General features: G+C 34.5%; 1 protein-coding gene across 1 annotated transcript in view; it reads right to left on the reverse strand.

Moving 5' to 3' along the window:
* LOC139978204 (uncharacterized) overlaps nt 1-13229 on the reverse strand; it is a 98854-nt gene that overhangs the window by 4817 nt on the left and 80808 nt on the right. The window contains exons 26-36 of the mRNA XM_071988146.1: nt 12975-13072; nt 12490-12615; nt 10861-11009; nt 10056-10191; nt 8654-8782; nt 7350-7509; nt 6564-6640; nt 5999-6133; nt 1931-2059; nt 1279-1418; nt 582-717 (exon numbers count right to left, since the gene is read on the reverse strand). Coding sequence (XP_071844247.1) covers nt 582-717; nt 1279-1418; nt 1931-2059; nt 5999-6133; nt 6564-6640; nt 7350-7509; nt 8654-8782; nt 10056-10191; nt 10861-11009; nt 12490-12615; nt 12975-13072 — 1415 coding nt within the window. The remainder of the gene's footprint in view (nt 1-581; nt 718-1278; nt 1419-1930; nt 2060-5998; nt 6134-6563; nt 6641-7349; nt 7510-8653; nt 8783-10055; nt 10192-10860; nt 11010-12489; nt 12616-12974; nt 13073-13229) is intronic.

Below are 13229 nucleotides of genomic sequence, written 5' to 3' on the forward strand. Positions count from 1 at the left end.
ATACAGGTGTGTTGTAATAAATAAGTTGTATTCTTTCTCTATAGTTACAATCTATAAAGTAAGCAAATCTTTTAACAGTTGGTTGAGAGCATTTTGGACAAATGTAAGTAAATGTATGAAAGCTGCAATGGTGTACCATTTATTTAATATTATCTTGTCAAGATGGGAATTTACTTTGTTTGTCAGTTGCCTTTACTTTTAGAATAGAAGATAAACTTTTCACATGGGAATCATGGTGGGTGGCATATCATAAGCATTTAAAGAAGCCTTCCAATTTTGATTATTGCATAAGCATTAAAGGAGCAATCCACACTTAAATATTTTCTTGTTCACTCTTTAACATTCCCGAGCATGTTCCAACAGTAAAAAGCTAGATTTTTTATTTTATCAGGTATTGTTTGTGCAACATATGTTTTTGTATGTTTCCTATTAATTTAGAGCCCACTAGTGGGAACACAATACAAGCACTTGAAGAGAAAAATTGAGTTTCTGTCTTCGCAGGCCGTACTTTATCTCACTCTCCACATGGATGTCACCACCAGGCTTCCTTAACCACCTGGTCCTTTACAATTGGTTCCTACCTTCTTTTTCATCATGTGCTGGTGTTCATTTCTGAGTTTCTTGACTGTAGCAAAGATGTTCACTAGACCGGTTGCCCTTATACGCTCTATCTCGGACTGAACGGTCACAAAGACACCACTCCTTCCAAAGCCGTTACTAGTAAAATGTCAACATGTCATACATTGGATAAAGTTATATCATCAATATATATATATATATATATATATATATATATATATATATATATATACACCACCAGGTATGTTTTGCACTACAAGCTTATCTGATGAAGTGTTATAGATTAAAATTTCAATAGGAAGACTTTGTCCTATCTCTTTTCTAAATATACCAATTATGAAGTATTAGCTGAAAGTGTCACTCAGATGGCATAATTGGAACCTTCACTTATTATTCATAAAATAACTGTTGAGTTACAAATTTGTTGAGTTACAAAATGGACAATTGTCACATTACGACATATACAGAGTGATGCATCCATCCAGTCAATCCTGAGGTCTCTACGTATCATTCACCTCCCATTGAACACCCTGCACATGGAATACCTTTCATAGTCAATAGACTATCAGCAAATGCACATAAAGTTCATGAGTCTGCCTATCTGTCTCTTTTGTCATTGCTGAGTATTTAGTCAGTCAAATACATAACTAATGGTACAGATAATTAATTAATTAATGAATGAATTTTGGTGATACATACATGCAGTGGACAACAAGTGGTTTCTCAACATTTGCTTCTTCCTGTAGTTTATGTGCATCTGTGATGAGTCTTATTAAAGACTGAGGACTACCCTTTGGCGGCCAATCCTCTAACTGCAGATGAGTGACTGATATCACATTCTACAGTCACAAAGGAATAAACCAGGAAAGAAAGGATAAATCAAAACAAAATATCCTAAAATCAATACGTATCAAGTTTGCAGCCATGGAGGTTATATGCAACAATTGACATGTAAACCTGAAAATATAATTACATAATAATTCCCAATATCATGTTGAATTATGAATATTAACTTCTATACCTATAGCTATGCTATTCATTCAACTGCACCTCATTATCTGATATCATGAGGCTTCGTAGCAAAACTGCTCTTCACTAACCGATACAACGTTTAGGTTACAGAAGTTGAAGTCTCATGATACTCTAGTAGACCATTCACTGTTTATTTTTTAAATTCATTCAACCACAATGATTATCAGTTGTTATGCATAACTGGTGGATAAAGCAAGATCTTGACGATTAACAGTTCACTTTACAGATGAAGCAAAAACGAGAGTTGGGGTTGTGGAATGGGGAGAGGAGCAGGGGGACAGGAGGGGGTTTGGAAGGCAAGCAATAGTAGGTCACTTACCGCGGAATTATTGAGAGTCACATCAAATGTCCGTTTGACATAGTCTGAGTGTTGTTCTGTGGCAATACAGGTTACAGTCATAATCCCATACTGTAAGCTACCACGATTAGGCCAGTACTGAACACAAGTCTGTGATGAAAGCAAATATAATGGCATGAATTAATTTCATTGATATGCAAATGTTGCATATTGCTCCAAAAAATGTCCACATTTCCATTTAATATCATAAAGGATCATTGACAATCTCTATGCAATGCAAACCATAACGATTATAGATGGAGGTGTAACCCAAGTACAAAGTGTGACCATTTCTTTGCACGAGATCCACAAATGACCTGAGTTAAATTGCTCAAGCCCAATTATCTATAACTAAGCCAGTAAGTTCACTTCAACAACTGCAGTCCCAATTCTTGTAATCAACTGAAAATAGACTAAATCTAGGTAATAATACTATAAACATTTGATTAGGCAAACTATCAATGGTTGTCTGAAAGCCACATTTATGTTTCTGAGGGTTTTAAGCATATGTTGTTACATTAAAGTACAAGTGGTAGCATATTTTCAGTGTATTTTTCACGATGGTGAGTGACATAAAGCTGCAAAGGCAATGATATCTGTTTTCAGCATTAATTATTAAACATGTTTAACAGGATATAATGCAACAACTATATGATCACTTTTGACAACTTATGACACTACTCATGTTTGGATTGAACAAGTTAAAACTTGATATCTATAGATTACGGCTTGACAACAAGGCCAATTTATAACAAATTTCAGTACTTAAAGCTTTGGATTCTTATACATCATTTACCTTGAGAGCAAAGCCATGTTTTGGTGCATTAACAAAATACATTATTGCAGGATAATGCAAGAGTGCAATGTAATGAGTAATCATAATAAAGAATAAAATACTTAAAAGTAAACACAAACACAAACCAAACAAATAGTGGTAACATAATCAATCGATTAATATGCAAAAACTGAACATTGCCAGTATAGTTATTTGCAACTTCTGAACAACAAGTCAATACATGACAGTTGATGTTTCCTTTTTTGGTGATATATGTTGATCATCATTTTGCCAAACCTACACTCTGACATCAGAAAAAAAGTATGCAGTATTCTCTGCTTCAAGCATTGCAAAGGAGCATGGAATGAGTGACTCTGATTTATCCAGTTTGTTACTATCTGGTAATTCATTCGCTTTCACTTTCGGCTATTTTTGAAAATGGAGTGACTTGAATGTTATGTGGCTTTGAACAAACCTTTTGGCATTGATTTTATGAGTTAATTGAAAGACTGTTTTATCAGTTTTTCTGTCGTGAGCTTCCTCTGTTTCCAATAGCATAACATGAAGGAAACTGATTTGACTTTTTTCTGCATTATATCTTAATTAAGACATGAATGCACTTATCTTAAATCAGCTTTTTGAGTTGTGTTATCAAATTGTGCCAAACCTGCCTGGTATTACTCAAACTAAGACTGCATTAGATCACACTATTAAGGCACTGGTCTGGTTTATACCATGACTCAAGGAAGTTTAATGAGTAAGAATGATCAGATTGTGTCAATCCTCAACATTTGGTCATAGGGACATTTTTAATAGTGGCATAGCAGGCACGTATAAAAAGTACTTAACATTAATAAAATTGGGCTTCTACTTCACTTTTTCAAAAGAAACTTGGCTGGTCAAGCTAATGTGCTCTATTGATATAAGACTTTAGTATAGGACAATTAACACTTGTCTAAAATAAAACAAGGTGCTTTGTTGTTTATTGGTCAATTAAGACATGGCCACGTACATATTTACAGCAGACAGGAATTGAAAAATCCTCTTTTTGGCATAAAACCAGTGCAGCCTGCAATTTACACTCAGCAGAGTAAAACAGCTACTGTGTCTTTTGTTGTTAATTTTAGAAATGCAAACAAGGGCTATACTTAGAAAAATGCCAACTGGTAAGGTCACCAAACAATGGTAAAGGTTCCCAAAGTGCATTGAACCTTTTCATTCAATACCACTGAAGAAACGTGTATTACACACTATACTGTACACCAGAAGGAAGTGTTCGGTGTATACAGTGTATATAGCATGGTTGTTGTACTGCATATGGTATATAGCATGGTTGTTGTACTTGTAAGCTGCATACTGTATGGTATTAACCCAGAATAAAACATGACAGCCAAGATGGAATAACAAAATCATGACCAGTAGGCTGAGTTTTAATATATTGCAAGAGAGTTGTTTATAGGTCTAAATATACAGTAATTTATGCCAGATTGAGGGTAAAGTGTCTTAAATGATGATGGTATATGGTAAAGATATAGAATATAAACTAGCTAGTCATGCACTGGATATTTTTGAAGAAACTGAATAATTAAAGTCCACACCGTTCATGTAATGGGATATACTGTAGATGCTCTGACAATCAATTGTACTGCATATATTGAATGTTAGTCTTGGAGGGCACATCTAAGAGTTTTAGAATTTTCTTTATTTGATCAAACTGACAAGAAGTTTAAAGCTGTTAAGATAAAACAAAAACTAAAGATGTTGCAAAAACTGATCTCACTGCTCCCTTGACAGAAATGTTTGCAATTGAATCATATCGAGTGTCAATTATTTCTTTGTGATGCCCACTACCACCACATGAAAGATTGGAGCTATTGACAATACCATGTTAACAAATTATAAACTTGTATGCTGCCATCACAACCCATACAAATATATTCACAATGGGAAAATGAATCACGCTCTGCATTATGACATTTTGTGAGACTACAAGGAAGTAAGACACAGTGTTCCCCATAAGGTATTCAGTGTGGGTATGCGTGCATGGAACTTGTGCAACTTGGTGAACAAATAAATTACTGAGTCATTTCAAATCATAACAAGAAGTTATATAGATGCGAGGTTCACACAAAGGTTGTAGTGGGGAAAAAAGCATGCATAAATAGAATAACAAACAAAGAAAAGTGTAAAGTTGGTGATCTTACAAAGTGTTGCAGAACAGGCAAAATTTTGACTACTCACCTAAATGTCTGTATCCATGAAGGTGGTAAAAAGAAAGGGAATTTATGACCAAAAAAGGTGTTATCATTCTTGGTATATGTGTAGCCAGCCTAAAGGTGTCTTCCAAAATGAGGAGCATATGCTCAATGCATAATTGCATCCTGCATACACTTGGCTGTTTAAAACAATCCTGGGGTATTCTTACACAGAGGAACAACTTTGAGAGAAATGAAACACCCACTTTACAAGACTGATAGACCAAACCTGATAGTTTTGCCATGGCAATCATGGCTATGTAATCTAACAATAGGTCAAATGAACAAGACGGCAGTGACACTGTCCTGTGTTTATAATTTGCCACATCAAAGAAAGTTAATGTATGAACTTGGGGGGATATCTTCATATCAGCATGTATACAAGATTAATTACTTTAGATAATTTTGATAAATTTGATAATTTTCCATAACATAAACTCTCATATAATGCTTACTACTTTTGGTGAAAGCATGGCAATGTTATTTGTGAGTATAAACTAAGTCCCTCAACTGTTCATCAAGCATGAAGTTACACCATCAGACAAGAAGTATATTCCTTGATTCTGGGTTTAATCATTAAGGCCAACCAATGAACCTTTTACACCCTGTGAGCTGGGCTTAAATTGAATTAAGATTGCTTTTTCACCTATTATACACTATACTGCCATCAGATGCAGACCTTAACTGAGAGACTGAAGATTAAAAAGTACATTGTCAACGATTTCTTGAACACTCGTAGAAAGTATAACTATTCGATGAGGATTTGCTTCAAGATTGATATATGACACCATTAACGATTTCATATTGTCAAATATAATAAATACATTTTAAGCTTACATGTTTTTAGCATATAAATAATTTGAAAGTGTTTTAAAGTAATCATGACAGACTCCGCATTCTACAACATGACCCTTCTATTGTGATACATAATGAAAAATTAATCATAACAAAAGAAATTCAATTGTATTATGATTTCTGAGGTATTTGTTTTCATAGAGATTTGAATAACAGAAGATTTACCTTGTCTTCTCCATCTAGCTGGTTCAACATCACCACAGTACGGCACTTGTGGTCGTAAATCATCCTCCAAAAATCCTCAATGGTGTTTGGGAGAGGCGACTGGGTGGTGATGAAGGCATCTTTCTTCTCATAACTCTAAAATAACATCAAATTAATTCATAAAAAAAAATGGTCACAAATTTTTTCAATTTATTGAAACTTACACCTGGTTTCTTGGACAAGATGAATCTGTCAAGTATGAATTTAAATTTGAATTTCTATATGATATCATATAATCTTTGGTTGTTCAAATTTGGGAAACATTTAACCAGATTTCTGCTGTCAATTTGTTTAAGAAGTGTAAAAAAAACTTTTGAGATGCATCCAAAAGTTTTAATTGTAACAACGCAACAGGAACCGTTATTGAAGGAGGTAAATCCAACCTACACAATTGTTACACAGGATATAAACCATGTATTCTTACATTCCGATTCAATATTAATGTTAATCATTAAAACAATGTCACACCTTCTTTTATTCAGTGATGTATTATTGGCTCAAGAAGAAACACAGTAATTAGATTTACCTTGACAAAGGATGCATTGATGTAGTTATCAGGGTTACTGGGGCTGCTGCTGATCAAGAAAACTTTACGTCTTTCAACTGGAATTAAAAAAAAAGTACATGACAACCGATCGTGAGAGGAATGCACTTACTCTATAATCAAGAGAATCTAAAAGCAACAACTGCTTAACATTTTACACATGTGCTTCTGTAAGATCACATTATTTAAAACATTAAATAAACTCTCACATCTTGAACACTATATCAACACAAACAATTTTCTTTACTAGAATTTGTTGAAATCTCTTTGAAGATATTATATTACAATCATCTTTTTTAATTAGACAAATAATACAGGACCATAAAGGTACCAAAGTTTTCTTGTCAAAACCATTTTCATTAAATGCACCTAAAGACATTCCTACTCTATTGAGGGTGTGAAGTTTTGAGTTTCTTTCAATTACTGTATCAATGCATGCAACAACTCACTCTGAACACCTAGGACCAACAATGAATTCATATTTGTTTAAGGTGACTGATTGTTTGTCCGAAAAACTGCGCAGAAAACCTGCATTGTTTAATCTTCGAATTTAGTAACACGAAGCAAATTTCAAGGTCAACTATGAATAGCTTCTCACAGACTGGTACTGGTACGATTTGTGTTATAAAATAGATATGCATTGTTAGAATAACAACAACATCAGGCTATAAGGTACTGTACTGTAGCTGTTTTACAACAGTACTGCAGCTACATTATGGAACTGAGGAAAGCTGAAACATGTATATGTAAGCCAAATAGAAGACTTACGAGGGACCATGTTTCCAAATCGGTCTCTGGGGGCATGTTCTCTCGCCATGCTCCAATCTGTCTCATGTGAGTCTGAGGAACTACCTCTTCCCGAAGTGTCTGTGGTTCTCCCTGTCTCATGTGAGTCAGTGGTCATGCTCTTCTCCATCTCAGAAAGTAACTGAAGGATCAAACGGATACCATGATAAGATATCACAGATCAGTATCAGGAAATACAAAAGGCACAATTAATAATAATAATAATAAAGGCTTATAAGCACAACTTCTACACAAAACTGTGTGCACTGCTGTGCTGGAAAACAGCTAAATAAATCTCAAAGTAACGATACAAAAGTTAAACCTGGTCGAGATTCTGGCTGAAATCAGAACCATTCACAAATAGGTAGTGTTTTAATTGCCTCTTAAAAGTAGCAGCATATTGGATTTCTTTAAGGCTGTCAGGAAGCTTATTCCACATTTTAGGTCCAGCCTTGGCAAACCAGCGATACCCATATGAGGATTTAACTCAAGGCTCTATCAATAACGTATTTCTGCTACGGTCAGAGGTTACCAATATATCATGGATATATTTAGGACCCAGTCCTCTAACAGACTTAAACACAATCAAAATTATTTTAAAGTAAAATTGACTAGTTACTACAGTATATGTAGATGTGTACCATGGTCCTCTATGAGCCTTCTCACACAATTAAATACACAGAATTGAACTAAGCAATAAGTAAGAACCAAACTTGTAGGACATAGGTTACACATTTTACCTTCCAATATATGGTTGAAATACTTAATAGCCTCAAACTACATTCTGAAACATAAAACTACTTTCAAATGTTTCATTATTATCTACACATAGTTTCCCATTAGTGATGATATATCTGCACATTGTTTAGTTTGTTATGTAATCTCTACATACTGTTTAACTTGTTATGCAATCATTACATATAGTTTCAAACTTGCTTTGCTATCTCTAGACACTGCTTAACATGAGATGCAATGTAACTTTTTACACAATCTCTCAAATTATTTTGTTTCAAACTTGTTATGGTACGTCTACACACTGTTTAATATTTTATGCTGTCTCCGCAAACTGTTTAGCTTGTCATGCAATCTCTAAATATTGTGTAGCACTGTCTGTAATTAATTCCAATATATATAAACAATCAAACATAATGTTTAAAAGCGTTGGCACAATTGAACGAGTCATAGAACATTGAACATAACATTTTCATAGGCATTTAAGAAGCGTATCTAATAGTTATGATCAACCTGTTGTGATGTTAGAGGTAATAAAACCATACAACTCTTACCTGAAACTCTCTGAGAATTGCAGCCTTGTTTTCTTTAATTTTGAACCGAGACAAGCTTCGAGCTGGAATTTGACAATCTCTTGTCAAATGGAATTCATACAGACAGGTGTGAAGGTACCGATACTGTTGCTGTGTAACAAGTAATACAACAAGGAATATTGATTTTTTGAGAAAATGTAAAAAGCAGAGAAACAATTTAAGATGTTGTGTAATAGATATTAACTTATTTGTTTTTAACAAAAAAGAAACAGACATGCAAAAATTCACAGAGGTTTTGATGAAATAATTAAACTAGATTTTTCACGAATCTGAAGGTTCCCTCTTGAATGCCATTGTTCTGTTTAATTGACATGGAATATTCATTGAACTCCACAGCAAGCAATAAGACTTTGTTTGGCACTCGGTGTGAGAAACCCTCATACAGAATATGTGAAACATGTATCCAAGTTTTCCTTCTCTTGTAATTACAAAGTTTGCATAATATGACCTCAAATGACCTATAAAACAAAAGGAATGACCTTTGACATGAATACTACAACTTTCAGTAACCCTTATATAGTTTTTGGCTAGAATTAATATTGTCAAACAAAACACTATTGCATCTGGAGGAGACATTAAAGGCATTTCCTATCATCCTTATGAGAGAGAACCACCAAACCATGAGATGCTCTCAAACTTTCACCTAACCGTTTACTCATACCCTATATGATATGCTATCAATCCACTTGATCAATGTCAACATTATGGGGTCAAAATCATCATCACAACTGCCGCAAAAAACATGGGAACCTTTCATGGTTTACACATGCATTTACACATAGTTCAAAGATCTACGGTTAACTATATCATATATCAAATGTTTGACATAAACGTTGTGCTATCTGTATTCCATTACAATGTACCAGTTTAATAGATGTAACCGATCAATTTATCACATCAATCCAGCTATGCATCATGTCTTGTGCAAACATAATCAAATAATTGAAGAAGATATAATACATACAGATTAATCTCAATGATTAACTGATAAGATTGCTGATGCACTCTAAACACTGACTCTTGACATAATTGTCTTCATAAAAGCCGCAAAAAGTGGCTGGATGACCTAGTCTAGCAGAGAGACATTTTAGTCAGCTTCTCAGAAGAAATACAAAATGCAAAAAGCAAATGTAGGACATTTTGTTCACGAGTTTTCATTCATTTAAGGTAATATGCAACAAGAGAAACAAAAATGAGTCAAAAAATACAAATCATGTAGCCTGGACTAAGGAGCTGGACATCAAGTTGACTTTATCTATAGCAACAGGAATTTCCAAACATTCAAGATTTACAAAGTTGACAGTTGGTGAGAAATAGCGTAAAAGTGAAGTCAATGTAAGATTTTAATCATGGACATACAAACCTTGGTCTGGATCATATTGACTCGATTCTCCCTCATCTTGTTGACAAATGCAAAGATGTCAATGTACTCCTCACTTTGAAGGACATCCATCATGGAGAGCAGACCTATGAATGTTCCTGTACGACCGATGCCGGCACTACAGTTACCAAAAAATATATAACAGATTGTTTACATTACATGTTAAAAGTAAAATGGCAGAAAACGGACAGGGAAATTTTAGCCGATGGAAATGAGCCAGGTAATTTATGGCTATCCTGTACTAGCCATAAATTTCTTTGCCGTTTTCCAAGTTTTTTAATTATTCAAAAAAATCAATGCAAATATCTTGGCTCATATCACCTTTGTGACATCTAATTCCGCTTGGTGATGTCACGTTACCTGTACATGAAGTCATTACAGATACACCAAACTAAAAACATGAGACAAAACAATATATAAAAAACCGACTTCTGACAGGCTGCTGTCCTTAACTTTGGGGCATTTACAACAGAACAGTCTTTAATTTTCTTTTTTTCTTTCCAAATTGTCCAGGTCACCAAACAACCAATTAGATTTAGAAAAGATTCACAACTTGTACTTTGGAAAGAACATGTTGTTCTTGACAAACAAACTTGTTGTCAAAATCTCGGCTATCCCTTTATCTCTACTTGTGAAATTTTCCTTTAAGGACACTTATCTGTTCATTTTGTGGGACATGTACCATGACAAATAACCATATGTGATCATATTTCTGTTTTATTTTTATTATAGTAGCACAAAGATGGAAGCACAGGAGAAAATGTAGCCATTTTTAGATACATCTTACCTACAATGAATCAAATATGGTGTTTGTTTGTTGAAATGTATCAGCTTGCAATGTCTTGCAAACTCTACAAGACACATCCCATTGTCTGGAATATCTTTGTCGGGCCATTCCGTGAAGTGTAACTGCTCAATATCACGAGTTGTTCCATCCTTGAAAGAGGAAAAAGAAGCAATGTTTAAAGTTTCACAAATTAAAGTATGTGATATGTATATAATAAAACCAAATGTTTTCATTTATTTCGAATTCATCATTTAAACTGAAGATGATCCTATTGCACTGAATAGATGAGTCGGATATTTAAAAATGTTATGGATGACTCTATAAGATTGCCTTGGCAGAATAGAACACCAAAGATTGTTTTTAATTCACGCTCTAAGCATTGTCTTGCATTCCAGATCAGCAAATTACTTAATGATACCCCACATCTCACTGGGCTTTCCAAAGTAATTGGTGTCATGTAACAAGTGAAATCATTCTTGCAAATAAATGGAAGTGGGGTATGGGTGGGTGGGGGGGATTTGACAGGTAAGCACATAAGTCTTGAATGGATGAAGATAATAATAGCCTGAACTTACAATACAAATGCTAGGAACCGCAACATGTGCTATGAGTCTTTTGTAATCACGCCAACAGAAACCTTCCTCACAACGGTTGAGTAAGGCTGTACACTTTTTGCTGAAGTAAAAACCTATGGTTACATTCTAAAACCACTCTTAACCGAAAACCAGTTTTTCATTACGTACTTCGTATGCAACTAATTGTCTAAGTTGCAAAATTTTCTTCCTGCACCCACAAAGGCTCAAGTATTCGGGAATGAAAATAGTTTAACCTTGTATTCGTTGTCTTTGCAGCAGTATATGTTATATCTTTTAGAGGAAGTTGCAAATAATACTAAGCCATATTCACTTCCTTTTTTGCCATTTTCTTTGCATAAATTTTACACTGAATTTGATGCTTTGGTGAGCACCTCATCATGCCCCAGATGATGTCATATATGCCCCCTAAAACCCTATCTATGAATAGTGTCTAGCCTAATGTTACGAGCAGGTGCAATACTGCAGTAGTATCTATGAAATGAAATTGTGACACAGTATTTCTCAATTGGAGTTAACTGTGTGAAACAGTTCGCTAAACACACTTGCAAAATAAACCGGGTTTTACCGGTTCCAATACTTACATTGACCTATTCTGGCTTAAAAATAGACCACAAAAGAAAAAGAAAATTGGACCATACTCTTTCCTATCTGTTACAGAATTGTTTGAACTTGATTTAAGGTTTAAATTTAACTGAGGATCATTAAGTTGCATCCACCTTAAAAAAAATCATTTGTAAATATTTTAAATACCCATCATTCCAGAAATTAGTGACTTCAAAGCATTCATGCTGCTTAAGTATTGTATGGTACCATGGTTTCAAAGACCCGGTTTAAGTCACAAGACCAGTTAACCATGCAGCCTTGTGGGAGAGGTGTGTCTGTTTGTGATCAGTCTGGCAGTGTGGAGCCAGCTTAACAGGGACTAATAGGCTAAAAGCAACGAAAGGACAGTACTGTATGATGATGTATTAGCCTGATGGATTCTGGAGGTAATCATACATAGAATGTATACATTTCTACTGAACTGACTTACCCTTTTCACAGAGAATGTGCGGATCTCATAGTCAGCAAAATGCTGCGTTTTGGTCCAAGTCACATCGATATACCCAAAAGACTGTGTTTCACTTTCTTCTTTTGGCCAGTATTGCAGGCAACGTTCCTGCAGACATTTCAATTAGTTTGTAGTCAATAAAATATGACAACTCTAAAAACAGCAGATATTCTTTAGGAATGCATCTACCATTATAACACACCAAATATAAATACACCAATATATCACACCAAAGATGTGAATGCTTTAAATTTATGTAGGATGCAAAAATGCATTCCTGTTACTGAATTCCACAGAAAATCTTAATCAAAGTCAGCATTGAGCTATAATGTTTGAGGTGAAAATAATTGACATATAACTTTTTTTCCAGTTTATATATTATTCTTTAGTATTTTTATTAGGAGAAAACTTTAAAGTAATTAACCAACAACACCAGTACTGTATGATAAAAAGACTTTAGAGGTTACCTTTGTTGCTTCATATAAGTTGGCAAGCATCACAATAGTTTGAACATTCTGTTCCCAAATCAAGCGCCAAAAGTCATCAACGGAGGCTTTGTTTGGGGCTAGCAAGGATAAAAGCCAAGAGATTAATGAGAGAAGGCCATATTTTCATTAGGCATCAGACCAATCACTTCAATTTCAAACATTAAAACAAGTTCAATAGATTTGAACCTCCACACGTTTACAATATACCTTGTGATTGTTATCCAACCCAGTGCT

Source organism: Apostichopus japonicus, chromosome 2 (assembly GCF_037975245.1).
Source record: "Apostichopus japonicus isolate 1M-3 chromosome 2, ASM3797524v1, whole genome shotgun sequence".
Taxonomy (NCBI): Eukaryota; Metazoa; Echinodermata; class Holothuroidea; order Aspidochirotida; family Stichopodidae; genus Apostichopus; species Apostichopus japonicus.